The 17,548-nt window shown below is 48.4% G+C and overlaps 1 protein-coding gene across 3 annotated transcripts; it reads left to right on the top strand.

The window, feature by feature from the left end:
* The first annotated feature begins 3,678 nt into the window (after positions 1 to 3,678).
* Positions 3,679 to 17,241, top strand: RIIAD1 (regulatory subunit of type II PKA R-subunit (RIIa) domain containing 1). Of its 3 annotated transcripts, none has more exons than XM_029230355.1 (5): positions 3,679 to 3,936; positions 4,431 to 4,507; positions 9,678 to 9,724; positions 11,582 to 11,762; positions 17,167 to 17,241. In XM_029230355.1, exons 1-5 carry the CDS (start codon positions 3,853 to 3,855, stop codon positions 17,216 to 17,218), a joined length of 441 nt encoding a protein of 146 aa, XP_029086188.1. In that variant the 5' UTR covers positions 3,679 to 3,852; the 3' UTR covers positions 17,219 to 17,241. The 3 variants fall into 3 exon arrangements, with proteins under 3 accessions (XP_029086188.1, XP_029086190.1, XP_029086189.1); XM_029230357.1 differs by lacking the exon at positions 17,167 to 17,241 and adding an exon at positions 10,848 to 10,975 and having other exon boundaries at positions 11,582 to 11,908; XM_029230356.1 differs by lacking the exon at positions 17,167 to 17,241 and having other exon boundaries at positions 11,582 to 11,908.
* The last annotated feature ends 307 nt before the right edge of the window (positions 17,242 to 17,548 follow it).

The raw sequence follows: 17,548 nt of genomic DNA, 5'->3' as shown, positions 1-17,548 counted from the left end.
ATGATCGGTTTGCCCTGTGGTGTTGAGGGAGCTTGACCCCTGTACACTGGGCTCACTTACAGCTCCCCCTCAACGCAGGGAGTATCTGCTGGCATCAAACCTCTTGGACGGGGCAGCCCTTGCCCGCCATCAGGTGCTTGCCGACCTGGGCTCACAGCTTTTGTGGCACTCCTTGCCTCCTGTCACCCCTTCTTCACCCCAGAATGGGGCTGATGTCTCCACAGTGGTGCTGGTGTCTCTGAAATCTGTCCCACCTGAATCCCAGCAGCCCTGCCTCAGCTCTCTGGACAGGCAGGCTTTTCTTCTGGAAGGGAATTAATAGTACCATCACTTAGATGGCTCTTACGGTGTTGGTCCGTGTCATAGGCATTGTTTAAGTGCTTTATATTTACTAACTTGTTTAACCCTTAGCACCACCCTATGATGTAGGTTCTATTGTTATCTTCCAGTAAAGATGAGGAAACCAAGGCACAGAGAGATTAAATGACTTGCCTAAGGTCACACACTGGAAAGAGGTATAGCTGAGAGTGGAGCCCGGACAGTGTGGTTCAAAGTCCATGCGTTTAACTTCCCTGTCAAATCTCCTCTTGGGAATGGGGGGAGTGGTTGAGCCTGGCCTTTCTTCCTCTTGTGTCTTCATTTGAGCCCTGGGTGAGAGCTATCCTTCTTTCTACTGCTTGATTCTCCATTCACCACCATCCATCCTTCCCTAGCATCATTTCTGTGGCCTGAAGCCACATTCTGACAGGTATGTATGTTTGAGTGTGAGTGTGAGTGTGTGTGTGTGTATGTGTAGACGTGATTACACTTCATGGTACGGATGTCCAGATGCTCCCAATAGGGTCCTCTAAAATGGGTGGGTAGGGGGAGATGGAAGAGGACCCAGTGCAGGGTGGTCAGAATATGCGATGGCAGTGCCAGGGAGTCAAGAGTGCAAATACATCTGGAAAGTAACTTTCCACCCATCTCCCCACCCCCACTGCTCCTTCCCTTGCCTCCTAATCTGATCTTGGTATTTATGGAGATGCTAAACAGATCACGCCCTCTGAGGATGGAGCCTAGGAAGACCCCATGGCCCTGTTGATCTCATTACTCTGTGTCTTGTCAGCAGATCTGCCGCCCTGCTGCTCATTCAGGCTTGGGGCTAATCATATTAATTGAAATATTAAACATTCACAAAAATGAATTATAATGAACTCCCCTCACTCCTCCTCCCAGTCAGCAATTGAGGAGACAGCTGCAGGCAGCAAAACGCCTCCAATCCTTCGCTTAGTTTGTGGTCCCCAGACGGAAGGCTTCAGTCTGAGAGGAGAGGTGGGGTTTAGGAGAGAAGATGTGGGAGCTCTCTTCAGGCCCTCCTTGCTGGGCGACTGTGGGCACCTCTCTGTTGTCCTTCAGGCTGTAGGGGAGGAAGCCCTGTGGGGTGAAGACTGGGGGGGAAAATGACCCAGAGGCGCATACCAGGGAATTGCTCTCCAGGAGGAGGTGAGGCTTCCAACTAGGTTCCTCCAAGGTACTTTCTCTGCCCACCATCCCCAAGCTCACCCTCTTTCTTATTCTCTGCACTCAATGTTAAGATGCCCTACATTAAAAGATTATTGACTTTATAAAGAGAGAGCTCACTCCTGGTTTTAGATTCTTAGGAAACGAGACATGCTAAATAATTGGGGTACTTTTCAGAAAGGTCAAAATGTAGTGATGGTATGTGTGGGCAGAATGGCTAGTCATCAAATACTTGCTGGCCTCACTAATTGAAAACAGAGTGAAGACTTCTGTAGCAGAATCTGTGAGAGTGTACAAAGAATTGATTATATAATCTTCCTTCCCTCGAGTGGCTTCTACCTCAAGTGGAGAGGTAAGAAAGGCCAACACAATTTACAATAGTGAGAACTGAGGTGCTGTTAAAAAAAGAAAAGTAGCCTCTCTCATTTACACATATGTGTATTTGGGGTTTGGGCCATGGGATGTGGTCAGTCAAGAAAGGCTTGACTGATTCTCAAATCACAAGAAGATCATAGCTTAGCAGAAGGAAGACATTAATTATTTTATGCATGGGGGTGGGGGATGGAGGGAATTGTGCATGTATATGCCTCTGTGTGTGTGTGTGTGTGTGTGTGTATGTGTGTGTAGATTTGACAGTCCAGACCAGCACCATTTACTGTAATGCAAGCTGTATCTATAATTTAAAAATTTCTAGTAGCCACATTAAAAAAGTGAAAAGAAAAAGTGAAATGACTTTTAATAATATATTTTATTTAACCAGTATATTCAATGTATTATTCAACGAGTTTATATGATATATCCAAAATATTCAACATGTAATCAATGTAAGGATTATTAGAGATATTTACATTTTAAAATACCAAGTCTTCAAAATCCAGTGAGTGATTTATACTTACAGCTCATCTGACACTTTCAGCAAATTTCAAGTGCTTAATAGCCACAGGTGGCTCGTGGTGACCACATTGGATGGTGCAACTTAGAGGTTCCAACACTAGCTTCTCTGGGGGGTGGAGGGGTGGGAAGAGACAGGTCTTAGCCAACAGGAACTATCACCTCTGATTAACCTCTGCTCCTGCCTAAAAAAATCACTTCTGACAGATGGCAGCTTATCTACCTCTCACTATAACTCTCGCTCCTAAAAAACAATCAAAATGATTACTACCCAGATGGGGTTTCTGAGAAGAGGTTTGTAGCCCACTATTTAATTTACCTCTTGAGGTGTTTTTCCTGGCTTGGGAACTGCCAACATTTTCACTTCTTTTCCTCAGTCTTTTTTTTTTTTTGGCTATGTTGTGCAGCTTGCGGGATCTTACTTCCCTGACCAGGGATTGAACCCAGCCCCAGCAGTGAAAGCACGGAGTGCTAATCACTGGACCGCCGGCGAATTCCCTCCTAGTCTTTTCTGAGAGGCAGATGGCAGAGAGACACCCTCCCAGGCCATGGCCTAATGCTGGGCTTCTTAAGCTCTTTCCTTGCTCCTTGGGCAGTTTTCTCAAATCTGAAAAGACTGCTTCCTTTTGGGCTCTTCTCTGCCTCTCACAAGGTCTCTGCTGCTCATGATCTCCGAGGGGGTGTAGAAATTCAGCACTTGCGTGTATTGTCAGACAGCCTCCTGCCCTTTCTAGGTGCTATTTTCAGCTCTCTGGCTTTCTGTCTCACGTTCTCTTCTTAATTAGATAGCAGAAGAACACATCTTGAAGACCAACTGCCTTTCCCCTCCCCTACTCCATTGGGAATGGGAGACGTGATTTAGAATTTATAAGGAGCAGTTAATCTACACAAGAAAGTCAGTCCAAGAGGGGAAACTTCTGGCAGCATGTCCCCAGGTCCTTTCCAGCATTTTTAGTCTGAGAACACTCCTTCCTTTGTAGAACTCGGTTCATTCCATCCTATGGGGTGCTTTCATGTTGTGTTAAGAATCCAAGACTTCAGGGTCAAGTGTCTGCACTTGAAGGATGGAAGGGTTTGGCTCCCGGGCCGGTGGAAAGGGAAGAAGCCTAGATTTTCCTTCCCTACTACTAGGCTTTAAGTGAGAGAGTCAGGAACCAGATTCTGGGAGACTCTGCCTTAGGAATCCCTTTTCCAGTTATGCTCTAGAGCTAAAGAAAAAACTATTTGAGGTTGGGTGGGGTCAAAAAGGGCTCATTTTCATATGCAGTCAAGCTGGGAATTCAGTCCCCGAATCTGGGGAAGGGGATCCTTTAGACACCCTCCTGAGCTTACTCCTCGGCTTCAGAGTGGCCCCCTTATTGCTTCCCTCAGCCCCGCCCCCTTCTGGAGAGGGCGGGGCCAGGCCGGGGGTGGGTCCTCACCAGCCGCGCCTCCCGTCGCCTTGACGACCGCGACAAGATGGCGACCCTGCCGGGCGGGATTCAAGGGCTGTACCCCGAGGCGCTGAGTCCCGAGCAGCTGGAGAAGCTGCGCGGCTTCAAGGTGGGTGCGGCCCCTGACCCCCGCCTCCGTTAGAGTGCAGCTCCCCCTGGGTAAGGGCCCCAGAGAAAAGGGACGTGGAGCCTCTTCCCAGATAAAGGGGCGGAAGGCTGGGTGGGTGGGGACACACCCGGCGGACCCTAGGCTTCTGGAGCCCTGAACAGAGCCCGACAGGCGCCTGAAAGTCCAGAAAAAAACTTAAACAGGGATGGGCCAGAGAAATGGACCGAAATGACTGCCGGATACTTTAACTTAGATACAAACAAGAACTTCCCAACGGTAGAGACCCGACCTTAGTTAAGGCCCCTAAGCCTGAGCCGGAGGCAGCATTGAAGATGTTGATCTGTAAGAAGACAGATGGCTTAAATGTTCAAACGTCCTGGGAAGAGACCCGGCTTAAGTGCGCACGTTGTTTCCCCAAGCCCCCCACACCTCCAGGGCTTGAGCCCTGAAATCTTTCTCCTCATGAAGAATGACCTTTTGCTCTTCCCCTCCAGATTCAGACTCGGATTACTAATGAAAAGTACCTAAGAACCCACAAAGAAGTGGAGTTGCTCATAAGTGGTTTCTTCAGGTAGGTGGTTTTCAGACTGGCCTTGAGCAAATAGTGGAAATCTCGTTGGGGATAGATGAGTGTGAGTGACCTCTTTCTTTAAACACTACTTGTTGCTTCCTTTAGGGTCTGAAGTTTAGAAAATATCCTGAGATTGAATATTTTCTAGCGCCGGGGTCTGTGGCACCCAGGGTTTTCTTGTTATCTCTAGAGGTTTCCTTCAGTTATCTCAAAATTCTCAAAAAATATTAATATGCATTCACTTTAGCTCTAAGGATAAATACATACCTTCCAACACTTGGAAGAGGGAGTTTGGCATTGAGAAACTCAGCAGACAGCCACTGGGTGTAGAACCCTATTCTCTATCAGAGGCCTTTAACAAGGTCACTAGAACTTAAAAAAAATTCAGACGTCTGGCCTTTCTCTACCTGAGAACACTGGTGTGGAAAGACTCCCAAGGGTTGGAAGCCACTCCCTTGTAAGTCAAGGGGAAAAGAAAACCATTTTCCACCATGTCCTGGAGCACCTTTTTCCTTCCCCCACACTGCCTTTCAGCATGGCATTTGCTTGAGTGAAAATGTTCCTAATAGGATGCAAAGCAAAGAACTGAGGGGAAAAAAAATCATGGAGCATCAATGGATGAATACAATAGAGCTATGCCGAATACTGTTTGGCTACAAACAGATAGGCACGATTTAAATAATAATGGCTTCCATTTCCAGGCACTGCTGTTGGTTTCCTACATTAGCAGTTATCACATTGTATAATTGCATTTTCTTTCTCTCCCTGGACCAAAGCTCTAAGCTGGTGGAGCCATGTTTGTGTCCCCAGGGCCCACAGTGTATGACATTTTGGTACATTTTTGCTGATCCTCCTAGCAACTCTACAAAGATAGTTTATTATCACTTCCATTTTACAGGTGAAATACCTTCCCCAGATTGCTGAACCAGAATCCAAACCCCTGGTTTTTCCACTGTGTTGCATTGTAAGCACACAGGAGCTGGGGAGCCAGAGGTAGGGCTCTCCTTTGTCTTTTTAAAAGTAGGCCTGGAGGGGTGTCTTTTTTCCATGCTTCATTGTTCTTCAAAGTGGCAGCCGATTCTCAGAGGGCAGATAGGGGAAGGGGAAAGGGAAAATGGAAACCTGTCTGTGAGGTTTGGTTTTTTTGGGCCAGGCTTAAGGCTTGGGCAAAAGATAGTTTAGGGGTCCTCTGTCAGTGTCAGCCCTGGAGATCAGGCCATCACTTTCTGTACCTTTTCTTCTAAAGGGAGATAAAGGATGACATCTTTCCTATCCTGGGGAGCTTGCAATCCAAGTTAGGAATGATTCCAGCAGCGAGATTGGGGATAGATGTTAAAACCTGAATTAACTCACCATTTGCAATGTTCACAAACAAAAGGATTAGAACCCTTGGGGGTGGTGAATAAAGAGGGTGTTGTTTTAGTCACATGGCAGGGGTGGCCCTGCTTCTCTGCCCAGGAACAGTTTCCAGGAGGAGATGGGTGTCTGCAAGGACAGCTCTAGGCATCTTCCCTTTCCTTCCTTATCATCCCCCTCCCTGGGCCAGATAGGCCACCAGGCTTCTCCTTTTGCTGTCCTGGAAGCTCCTCTGTGAAATCCTCCTGGCGCCTTTTAGGCCTTTCTCTTTCTGAGGGGGAGGGGAGAGGGGAGAGGAAGTGTTTGAACTTTGAGGGTTTGCTTTTGGTTTTCTTTTTGGTGTGATTGTTATTTCCTTTGGATAATACCAGAGTGAACCAGAATCAGCCCCTCGTCTGCACTGGATGCTTCAGATGGTCCCTCCTGTGAGAAAAGGGGACAGAGGGAGAAGGGGGGGCAGAATCCTGGGCAGCATGCCTGTCCTCACCTGTCTGCAGGTCTCTGCTGTACGCTCACTGCAAGCCATGAGAAGCCCCACTCTGTTTTTGTTGGGAGGCAAGCTCACCACTTGGGTTTTGCAGATCCTAATGATTTATGGCCATTCAGCTACAACTCTCCAGTCTATACTCATATATACAGTATATGGAACTCTTAATGCCTTGAATTTTAGAACCGAAAAATGTTAGAAATAGGGATCTAACTTATTTTAGGCATCCAGAGATCTCAGGTTTTAGGCTGGAGATATGATAACAAAGTGTGAAATTGTAGACAGGTTTTATTAGGTGTTTTTGTAAACAGCCAGGCAGATGAATCTTCCCAAACCATAGCACAGATCATATCATTCCTTGGCTGGAAAAATCTTCAGTGGATCCACAATATTGCCTTTTTTTTTTTTTTAAACATTCTATTGAAATATAAAGTACAGACAAGTGGCATATCCTAAACTGGATGAACTTTCACAAGCTGAGAACACACATGATACTAGCGTCCAGATCAAGAACTAGAACCTGACTAGCACCTCAGACCCTTTGTGGCCCCTTTCAGTCACTTCCTCCAAAAAGTTAGCTAGTATCCTGACTTCTAATCACACAGATTCATTTTGCGTTTTTGTGTACTTTATACAAATGGAATTCCACAATATGTGCTCTTTTGTGCCTGGCTTCTTTTGCTCAGCAGTATCTTTTTTTTTTTTGCGGTACGTGAGCCTCTCACTGTTGTGGCCTCTCTCATTGCGGAGCACAGGCTCCGAACGCGCAGGCTCAGCGGCCATGGCTCACGGGCTCAGCCGCTCCGCGGCATGTGGGATCTTCCCGGACCGGGGCACGAACCTGAGTCCCCTGCATCGGCAGGCAGACTCTCAACCACTGCGCCACCAGGGAAGCCCCAGCAGTATCTTAGATTCTCCATTCTCATTGCTGTGTAGTATTCTACTGTGTGACTCTACCACGCTTTGTTTATCCATTCCCATTGTCTCTTTTTTTTTTTAAATTTTATTTTTATTTATTTTTGGCTGCGTTGGGTCTTTGTTGCTGCAGGCGGGCTTTCTCCAGTTGCGGCGAGCGGGGGCTACTCTTCATTGCGGTGGTGTATGGGCTTAGTTGCTCCGCGGCATGTGGGACCTTCCCGGACCAGGGCTCGAACCCGTGTCCCCTGCACTGGCAGGCGGACTCTCAACCGCTGCGCTACCAGGGAAGCCCGTCTCTCTCTTTTTTTAAAATATAAATATGTTTATTTATTTTTGGCCACGTTGGGTCCTCGTTGCGGTGTGCGGGCTTCTCATTGTGGTGGCTTGTCTTGTTGCGGAGCACGGGCTCTAGGCCCATGGGCTTCAGTAGTGTGGCACTCGGGCTCAGTAATTGTGGCTCGCAGGCTCTAGAGCGCAGGCTCAGTAGTTGTGGTGCATGGGCTTAGTTGCTCCGCGGCATGTGAGATCTTCCCGGACCAGGGCTCGAACCTGTGTCCCCTGCATTGGCAGGCGGATTCTTAACCACCGCGCCACCAGGGAAGTCCCCCCCATTGTCTCTCTCTTTTTTAAAATATTTATTTATTTATTTATTTTTGGCTGCGATGGGTTTTCCTTGCTGCGCGTGGGCTTTCTCTAGTTGTGGTGCATGGGCTTCTCATTGTGGTGGCTTCTCTTGTTGCAGAACACGGGCTCTAGGCACGCAGGCTTCAGTAGTTGTGGCACACCGGCTGAGTAGCTGTGGCTCGCGGGCTCTAGAGCGCAGGCTCAGTAGTTGTGGTGCACGGGCTTAGTTGCTCCGCGGCATGTGGGATCTTCCCGGACCAGGGCTCAAACCCGTGTCCCCTGCGTTAGCTGGCGGATTCTTATCCACTGTGCCACCAGGGAAGTCCCCCCACCATTGTCTCTTGAACTGAGTATGAATGTCTCTCCCTGGTCTTCAAGGCCCTCCATACTAGGGCCTCCTTCGCTTCCCACTACTCCTTGCACGTGCCCCCACTCCAGCCAGACTGGACCTCTCTGATCATTCCACCGCCCTCTGCAGGGGCACTGACACTCCCTGAGTGCTCTTCTAGACCCTGGGGAAACAAAGGTGGATACGACCCAGTTCCTACCCTCTGGAGTTCACTGTCAATAGGACATGGGCAGTTCCCTTTAATTTTGGGGCCTTTATTCCTGCTGCTCCTTGGTCTGGAAGGCTCTTGTCCCTCAGCCCTCGTCCCATGTGTACCTCAAGGGCGCTCTCAAACGCCAGCTGCTCTGTGAGGATTTGGGGGTCTTGCCGTAAGGAATCACTCTCTCTCCTGTGATCTCCCAGCACGCTATTTCGTACCCTCCCGTAGCACTACCTGGAGGTTACTTGGCCTTTTGGACATTTGGGAACTTACCCATTTCCTTTCACTTGACTGTAATTCCTTTGAGGTGGGGCTATATTTTATCTTTTTAAAATCAATCCCTCATATCTTATATAGTGACTTACACAGAATTTGTGCTCAACAATTCTCAAATTGAATTGAAGGAGAAGAAGGGAAGCAAAATTCTTGAAGCTTGGGAGGCAGGGGCCTCCTGGGCAGGGAGGGCCTTCCATGCCGGTGGGGCAGGGCAGCCACGGCCACAAGGCCATGTTGTAGAGCACTGGCCTTGGAACCACAAGACCTGGGCTTCCTCTGCTTTATTTACTTGCTTTATGAACTTGGGCAAATGGTCAACCTTTTGAAAGCTTGCTTTCTTCATGTGTAAAATGGGGCACAGTCATTGCTGTTTCACAGAGTGTAGAGTGAGATAATGTTTATGAACGAGCTTTATGAGCTATAAAAGTCGGTGGGCTATAAGGCAGTTTCAGATTCCCAGTGGCACCGGCGCCATGGGTTTTGTCCCAGTGTCCACTGTATGCAGGGCCAACAGCCATCTCAAGTCCGTCCTCTCAGCGTGGTTTACTGTGCCCTCCCCCCACCCGTGGTGATTCCTGGTTACACTTCCTTGGAGGGTGGTGGGTTGCACATCTGTCCCACCACACGTGAGTCCCTCGAGGAGGAGGCAGCGAGCTCTTCAACTTGCCGCCTGGCCTGGGCCTGGTCTCTGGTTCTGTGAAATGTTTGTGGAGTGAATGGCAAGCTTCACTTGGCTGCAGCACTTGCTGTCTTGTGAGGTGAGCATTCCCTAGGCTTCTTGCCATTTAGAATGTCTTGCTCCTGGCCTCAGATCCTGACTAGAAGGAAAATCACGAAGGAAAGGGTCCTTGGCAGGAGTCCTCTGGCTTTCCGCCTGCCAGGACGGGTGTGTCTCGGGTCATCTGCCCTGACAGTGCAGGACCTGCTTTACCTCCTCCCCTTATCCCTTGATGTTTTCCAGAGAAATGTTTTTGAAAAGACCAGACAACATTCAAGAATTTGCTGCAGGTGAGTAAGGCAGCGTCCATTTTGGGCGTTTGATAAACGAGCACCACGAGTGTTACTGTGAATTTAGACTCGGACAAGCCCAGGATTCTCCCTGCAGAGTCTGGGGTGCTTCTTTATCCAGTGTCTCCCAAGGGAGCTTTTTTCAAAAGGCTCTTTCCTCAATGTCATTTCCTCAAAATGAGGACAGGTAAGAAACGAGGCAGAACTTCCTCGTGGTAAAGATTGTTAAGAATTTTGAGATTCCCTAAGGAACAGACTGGCAGCTCTTACCCTGGGAATCTTAAAGCGGGGTTCTCAACCCTGGCTGCACATTAAAATAATCTGGGGAATTAAAAAAAAATACTGATGCCCAGGCCCACCCCCAGAGGTTTTTATTTAATTAGTCTGGGGTGGGGCTGGGCATCCACAGTTTTAAAGGCTCCCCAGGTGATTCTAATGGGCTCCGCTGCCCTGAGATGGCTTGAGGTCAATGGTATTTAAAGGGAAGGGGCTGGGCTCGATGATTTCTTGGGTCCTTTTAGCCCTGGGGTTACAGCCTCAAACCGTTTCTGACTGAATCTAAGTATGCCTTTGCTGTCGCAGCAGATGCTGCCCCTGATTCACGTTATGCTGGGTATATAAAAATCCTCTTCTGTCGTCATCCTGCAAGAGCCTGGCTCTCCTCTGAGAGGATATTCTCAGAGAGGGCGTGATGTCTCAGAGACAGGAGCCAGCAGGCCGAGCTGAGACAAGAATAACACTTGGTATTTATTTGGGCCCCAAGATGGGCCTGGAGCAGAAAGCCAGAAACTCCCTCAGCCCTCTCATGGCTCCCTGCGCGTCAGCAAGCTGACAGGCCAGCGGCAGGGCGGTGTGGAGGGGACAGGGGCCGCCCTGTCAGCCCTTGCTGGGAATGCTGGAGCTGGAGGCTCAGAACTTCTGGGGGGGGGGGGGGGCACGGGGGCGGGGAAGACAGTGACCTTGGGATTTGCTGTGGCATCTCATATTACATTGTAAAGCAGGACCACCAGTAACAGTCCTGCTAAGACAGAGCCTTCCTGGCTTTTTAGCAGAGTGAGCTGTCTCTCGCCTAGTCTTTTTCCCTTGGGTTTAGATGATTTCTTCTTTTTAATTCTTATCCCAGACTATTTCACGGATCCAAGACTTCCCAACAAGATTCACATGCAGCTAATTAAGGAGAAGAAAGCGGCTTAATTAGCAAAATCATGATGCTCAGCTGTTGAGAGAGAACAGAAAGCATCCAGCCTCGGGGTGGGTGTTAACCTCACTTACAGTCAGAGGCTTCTTTACTCCTGTGAAAATAAGCACTGGTTCCTCGGCCCAGGGTGTGAAAGAAACCAAACAGAGATGCTGCAGAGAAGTTCCGTGCAAGTGTTTCATTTTCCTGACACTACTTTAGGGAATGTGAAGAGAGGCCCAGGGCTTGTCTGGCATGTCCGTGGCAGGGAGAGACATCCGTCTTCTTAATCTAGTGACATGGATCAAGAGAATGGAAGTTGAGTAGTTCTGGAGGAAAGAGAGAGCCAGGGAAATGGGGTGGGATCCATTAGTATCAAGAGCCTGCTCTCAGGCTGCAGAATTCCTGTGTGCTCCTGCAGGTGGCCTTTTCCTTGTGTCTTTGGCGGCGGGAGTAGAAGGGCTTTCTCACTGCTTCTGGAAAGGGTGGGGGCAGTTTCCCTCGTTGCATTTGGATTGGGCGCTTTCCTGCCCCCTTCATCGTCAAACCAGGCTACGCCGTGAGGGCCATCACACATTTTTCAGCAGGATTTCTGAAATGATTTTGAAAGTTGGCATTTTTAAATGTGAGGTGGGAAAAAGCCACACTCCTGATTTAGCAGCACCATTTCTGTTTTGCAGGGTCATCTGGAAGCGAGAGAGCCCTGTTGCCATCAGTGTGGGTTTCCGGGCTGTGTTTGCTGTTGCAAAGGCTTTTAAAGATGCTCATTAAAAACAGACCTCCCTGTTCTCTCTGCTTTATTTCACTTAGAAGGAAGAAGACATCCTTCACGGGAGGCTGCTCTGCCCCCACTCTGACCGGGTAGGTAGCAGGCCTGTTTCTCTGTTCGTGGCAGAGGCCTCTGAGCTAGGTCAGTGGGTGTTTCCACATGTGCCTCAACCCCGTGTACTCCCTGCCCCTTCAGGCCACTCACTCCCAGAGCCAAGACCAGACAAAAGAGCAGGGGTGGGGAATCCTGAGAGGAACACAGCTGGTCATGGTTGTACTCAAGCAGAGTCCACGCTTCCAAGGTGGCTTTTGTTTTTTATCTTACCTCTGGGGTTACTGTACAAAGTGTACAGGTGATGATTAACTTTTATTTCCATAGAAGCAATAGAGGAATTGGGTTGGGTGGACGGCAAGAGCGAATGAGATTAGACACAGAAAACCCATTCAGGGGCATGAATATTGTGAAATAAGAGCCCCATGGGTGACTCAGAGGTGGTGGACTTTGTTCTTGAGGATTTTTAGGAACAAGCTGCCCATCCATTTGATTTTTAGCTTAGAGGCAGGAGAGTGGGCCGGTTGGCCTGGTAAGTCCTTTCCAGGCCTAGGAGGCGTGGAAGTCTTGCATGTATGTGTGTCCTACCTCTCTGGCCTCCAAAACTCACTGGTTCCACTGTAGGAAGGACCTCTCACCTGTGTGTCACTTGTCAACTTCACTATGGCAACAGAAGCAACAAATAATACAGACCGAAGTGGGGGCTGTATTATTTTTATTTCCCTTGTCTCTGCTGTCTTGTTCCCAGCTACCGTCATCTGCAGTAGTAGAAAGGGCAACAAAATGGGGCGTTTAGAGAACTATTAAAGCTACACATAATAAGCTATGGGGTAGGAACCTGAGGAGTTATTTTCAGTGCTTTCAGAATCACACTTCAGCAGCCATGGCTCTGACAATGAGGTATCCCAAACACACATCTACTAAGGATCTCTGATGTGAAGTGTTATGTTAGACACTCTTGGAACCTTTTGTAGGGGAAGAGACCTGCAACAGTGTGGGGAGAGAGCAGAGTGTTTTTCAAGATGCTTGAGTGCGTGATTTAATACATGAGAGTACAGCGGCTCATGCTTGGGGAGTTTCCTGGTAGAGATAAGAAATGCATTTTTAGGTCATAGTGCACCTTCTCTGTGTGAGACGGTGTGCTCGGTCCTGGGGGTAAGGCAGAGCGATCGTCCCTCCTGTGCAGCGGTTCATGGTCTGGGAGATGGGCTGCTTTTCTCCCCAAACCTTAACTGTCTGAATATCTCACTTTTTAGACTGAAAGCTCCACCAGGGCAGGGACCAAACCTAAAAATCGAACTTGGTCACTGTTGAGTTCCGGACCCCTAGCACAGTGTCTGAATGTAGCAAGTGCTTGGTATGCATTTGTGGAGAGAACGAATGCTTGTATAGTTGAATGAGCAGTCCCATTACGTCGACTGCTATCAAGACTGTTGTATACCTATGATGGAAGTAGGGACATGATACGGGAGGCGGTGGAAGAAGGAACACCTGGTCTTCTTGCGAAGTGAGGGAGTGAGGGAGGTCTCATGGAAACTGGCATGTGATGTGTAAGAAGGGATTTGCTAGGCAGACGTGGCAAGAGGCATGGGGTAGTCAGGGTGTCGCGGTGCTTACATTCTGCTGAGCAGGATGCTGGTGGCCTGCTGATTTTTTTTTTTTTAATAAATAAATTTATTTATTTATTTATTTATTGACTGTTGGGTCTTCATTGCTGTGTGCGGGCTTTCTCTAGTTGCGGCGAGCAGGGGCTACTCTTCGTTGTGGTGTGCGGGCTTCTCATTGCGGTGGCTTCTCTTTGTTGCAGAGCACAGGCTCTAGGCATGCGGGCTTTAGTAGCTGTGGCGCGTGGGCTCAGTATAGTTGTGGTTCGCGGGCCCTAGAGCGCAGGCTCAGTAGTTGTGGCGCACAGGCTTAGTTGCTCCACGGCATGTGGGAATCTTCCCGGACCAGGGCTCAGAACCCATGTGCCCTGCATTGGCAGGCGGATTCTTTACCACTGCGCCACCAGGGAAGTCCTGGCCTGCTGATTCTTATTACTCCTTTCTTCCTTGCTTCCAGAGCTGAAGGGGGCAAGAGAAAAGGAGGGGGAGCAGCTGTTGGGTCAGTCCCGAAGCAGTGTCTGCCGTACCCTCCCTCCCTGACTCATTCTCCACGTGGTAGCTCGAATGATCTTTTAAGAAACCTAAATCTGTATGTTACTTTCCTGCCTAAACCCCTTTAGTGGTCTTCTGTGCACTTAAAGTCCGGATGGCCTTCCAGGGACTGCACAGCTTCACGGAGCCCCTCCACCTCTCGGTCATCGGCTGCTCTTTTCCTCCCGCCTCACGGGGCTCCAGTCACACCAATCTTTTCTCTCCTCCCCGACCATGCCAAGGCAGTTCCCACTTTAGGGCCTTCGAACTCTGCCTGGATTTCTCTTCCCCAGAACCTCACAGAGCTAATGGTCCAAGTTAGGATGCTGTGTGCTGGAAGCAAGAGAAGACTCTGCTAAGCGAGCAGGCCGTGCTTTCCTCACGTGGCAGACCCGCAGGTGGCGGCTGCTGGCGTTGTTTCAGGGGCCGCCTCTCTGCCGTTCCTTCCCTCCCTCATGGTCAGAGGAGACGCAGGAGGACCAGGAAGGGACTGTGCCAGTGGTACTTGTCTGTCTTCTCAGGAAAGCAAAAGCTTCCTCAGGACACCCACTTCCACCCCCCAGCTTCCACTACCATCTCACTGGCCAGAACTGTGTACGTGGCCCCCTCTTGAAGGGAGGCTGGGAAGTTGAGGATTTAGCCATTGAACAGTGCCCTAGATAGCTTCTTGTCACTTCCTCAGAGAGTCCTTTTCTAGGGAGCAGACTGAAGTTGCTTCCCCCAGGCATTTAAACATTGGGTCGTGCGTAGAATTAATATGGTTATAGCTTCAGTGGGGTTGACACAAGTGCGACTGCAGTGGGCTTAGCAGCAATTGTGAGATGAGGTTGTGGAGGTGGATGCACGCTGCCCGTGGAGATGACCTTCTAGGGGCAAGGCTGTGAGGTGGACGGAGGAAGGGTAGTAGCTAGAAGGGGAGGCAGTGTTGAGGACGGCCTTTTGTAATGGGAGACGCTTGAGCATCCAGGGGTTTGACATTTTCCATATCTTCGGGTCTATTTTACTTTTAGGCTAAAAGACATTAGGGGCTTCTTGGAAGTGTTGTGCAGATTGGCCCTGATGTCCAGAAGTAATGGGAACTAATGGGCAGAACTTTGCCACCACGTGACCTAGAGTGACCTCTGTGTCAGGTTCCTGTCCTCACAGTTGGAGCAGAAGCTGTCACAGGCGTGCAGCAAGGATGGCCTCCGGCTGGCTCTCGCTGGATGGGAAGGCAGGGCCGGAGCTGGAAAGCTCATCGCTCTCATCTCCCTGGATGGGCCTCTGCTGCCCTCTCCTGGGCAAGACACCGCTCCGCTCGGAGAATGCCCGTGCCAGGCCTGAGTGGAGTGAGCAGGAGGGAGAGAGACAGGGCTGGGAGTGGGAGAATGGTCACAAATTTCCAGATTCCTATAATAGAAAGTTTCCTCAGAAGTTGCAAAATCCAGGGCCTAATCTCTGGCAGTGCTGTTTCATGAGCTCCTTAGATGTTTCCTTCTTAGAAGTGTCAGAAGAAAGAAACCTTGCAAGGTTGATTATTCATTCACTTGTTTGATCACTTATTCACTCGTTTATTCAGCAAACATTAGGGTACATTATATACTCAGGCTGCAAACTTTTGGAAGTCAGATACATTTTCCTCAAGGAACTCGAAGTCTAGTGAGTGGAGATGGATTAATAGATAATTATAATCAGTTTCAAAAGTGAAATGATAAGAGAAAAGGGCAAGCCACTGCAGGGGCACAGAGGAGGGATACCTGACTGGCGCTGTAGTGGCAGGTGGGCATGATGGGGGCTTGGCCAGAGAATGTTTCCCAGCGTGGGGGCTAAATGCTAACAGATGATTAGAAATTACAGGCACCAAGTTACTGTCTAATATCATATCTCCCCGTTATTAAATCTGAGGGGCAAGTCTTGCTTCTTCCAAGGAAACTTCTTCCTGAAGCCTTTCCTCACTGTTATCTTAGATACCACTGTTATCTAACAGTCTCGTAGGGCCTTGGTTTTCATATCTGTAAAAAAAAAAAAAAAAAAAAAAGTGGGGCACGCTACTAGATTTTATCTTTGAGCTTTGTTGTCATCGTGAATCTGAAATCCATGAATGCTAACATTTGCTTTGTAAAAACAGCTCCCTGGGAGCAGGCTGGCACATGCATATGGACATACAAACCCAGAAATTTTTCAGCATCCATGGGAAAATTCGGCTTTAATCCAAAAGAATCAAATGTGCTTTGCATACAGTAGCTTTTCACTAAATGCTTGTTGCAAAAGAACAGGCTCTTGGCACTGTTAAAGCATTCCTGTTGTCCCCTTGGGCTGCTGAGTTTCTTCATCTATAAGGGGGATAACATGTCCCTTGTGGACTTGTGCAAGTGTCATTACACATGCAGGCACCATTCCCATGTCTGGCCTATGGTAGGCCTTCGTAGATAGCAGCTATTGTTTCAGTGAGGTAGTAATTTAACCTGGCACAGGGGACAGTCACTGAGGAGAGTCACAAGGAGAAGAGGGAGTACACGAAAATTAAATGCAAGTTGATATGCTGGAGTTTAGGGCTATTTTGTGTGAGACTGAAGACTTAGCACTTTCTCCAGAAAGCTTCTTCAAGGCCCAACACAACAGTTCACTAGTCACACTCCTGACCCGTCCCTCACAGGCCCCAAGTGGCCTGGAATCTGAGGCGGGTCCTTCAGGAGCAGGACTTCACAAAGTACCCTATTCTTCAGTCACTGGGCTGGATAAGTGACAGCACAGAGCCCTCAAAGAATTGCAGCGATAAGCGCATCTCAGGAGACTGGAAGAACAAACTCCTAATGGCTGTCTGGTAGCTGTAGGATAGGTTAATTGTTCAATTAAGATGTATCTGCAAACTAAATCTGATGGAAAAAGGCTAAATGGATTACTGCGTTTTGTTTCCACACTTTATGATTAGAGAAATGAAAACCAGATGCCAAAGGGGAGGACTGAATTGTAGAATTTGTTCAAGTAGAAATTGCCTTAGAGATCAGCCAGTCCAGTCTTATTTTACAGATGAAGAAACTTATCCACAGATGACAGAGTGGCACAGGGGGCTGACACTCTCCTGATTTCCAATCTAATGTGATTCCAGTATTTCACGCTAGGAAAAAAAGTACCTAGACTCCTTTAGCTTGGAGAACAAAAAATGGCTGGATGACAGTTCAGGAACATGGATGTAGTACGCCTCTGGGCAATTAATCTATCATTCTAACTGTAGTTGAGGTCAAAATCCATTCGTTTATCAACAAACATTTTGAGTGCCAACTATCTCTCATTCAAGGTCATTTCCGTCTCCATGATTTTCATTTTTCAGTTTGCTGTTCTGTATATCGACTTGCACTAGATGTTATGGGACGATCTATTGAGTGTAAAGAAAAGTAGTCCACCCCTTAGAGAGGAAGGTAAGATGCACACTGTATTCTTGGTCACCTGTATTCAATAGTTCATAGAGATGTTAGGACTAATATATAGTAAAATCTTAATACAATGTCTGTTTGGTTTTGGAATACACCGTTTTTCTCCCCTCGGCTGATGACCCTTCCAGTAGTAAAGTAACTGATTGTAAGACCCCACACACCAAACCATCTAAGAGGGGAGAGAAGTTGTCTATAGCTGTCCCAGGTGAGAAGTATCAAAAAATATATATATTCTACTTCTCGTATTTAAAGGTCCTATAGTGGATGCCATGGTGTGCC

This window comes from Monodon monoceros, unplaced genomic scaffold (genome assembly GCF_005190385.1).
Source record: "Monodon monoceros isolate NGI ecotype Baffin Bay Population unplaced genomic scaffold, NGI_Narwhal_1 Super_Scaffold_18, whole genome shotgun sequence".
Lineage (NCBI taxonomy): Eukaryota > Metazoa > Chordata > Mammalia > Artiodactyla > Monodontidae > Monodon > Monodon monoceros.
Note: the sequence above shows the minus strand (reverse complement) of the source record. Positions and strands in the feature narration are given on the sequence as shown.

What these genes read in the sequence shown, in the direction of transcription:
- RIIAD1 (XM_029230355.1), top strand. Translation starts at nt 3,853, where the DNA reads ATGGCGACCCTGCCGGGCGGGATTCAAGGGCTGTACCCCGAGGCGCTG. An exon ending in CTCATAAGTGGTTTCTTCAG is followed by an intron (nt 4,508 to 9,677) that starts GTAGGTGGTTTT and finishes GATGTTTTCCAG; the next exon opens with AGAAATGTTTTTGAAAAGAC. An exon ending in TCTGCCCCCACTCTGACCGG is followed by an intron (nt 11,763 to 17,166) that starts GTAGGTAGCAGG and finishes TTCATTTTTCAG; the next exon opens with TTTGCTGTTCTGTATATCGA.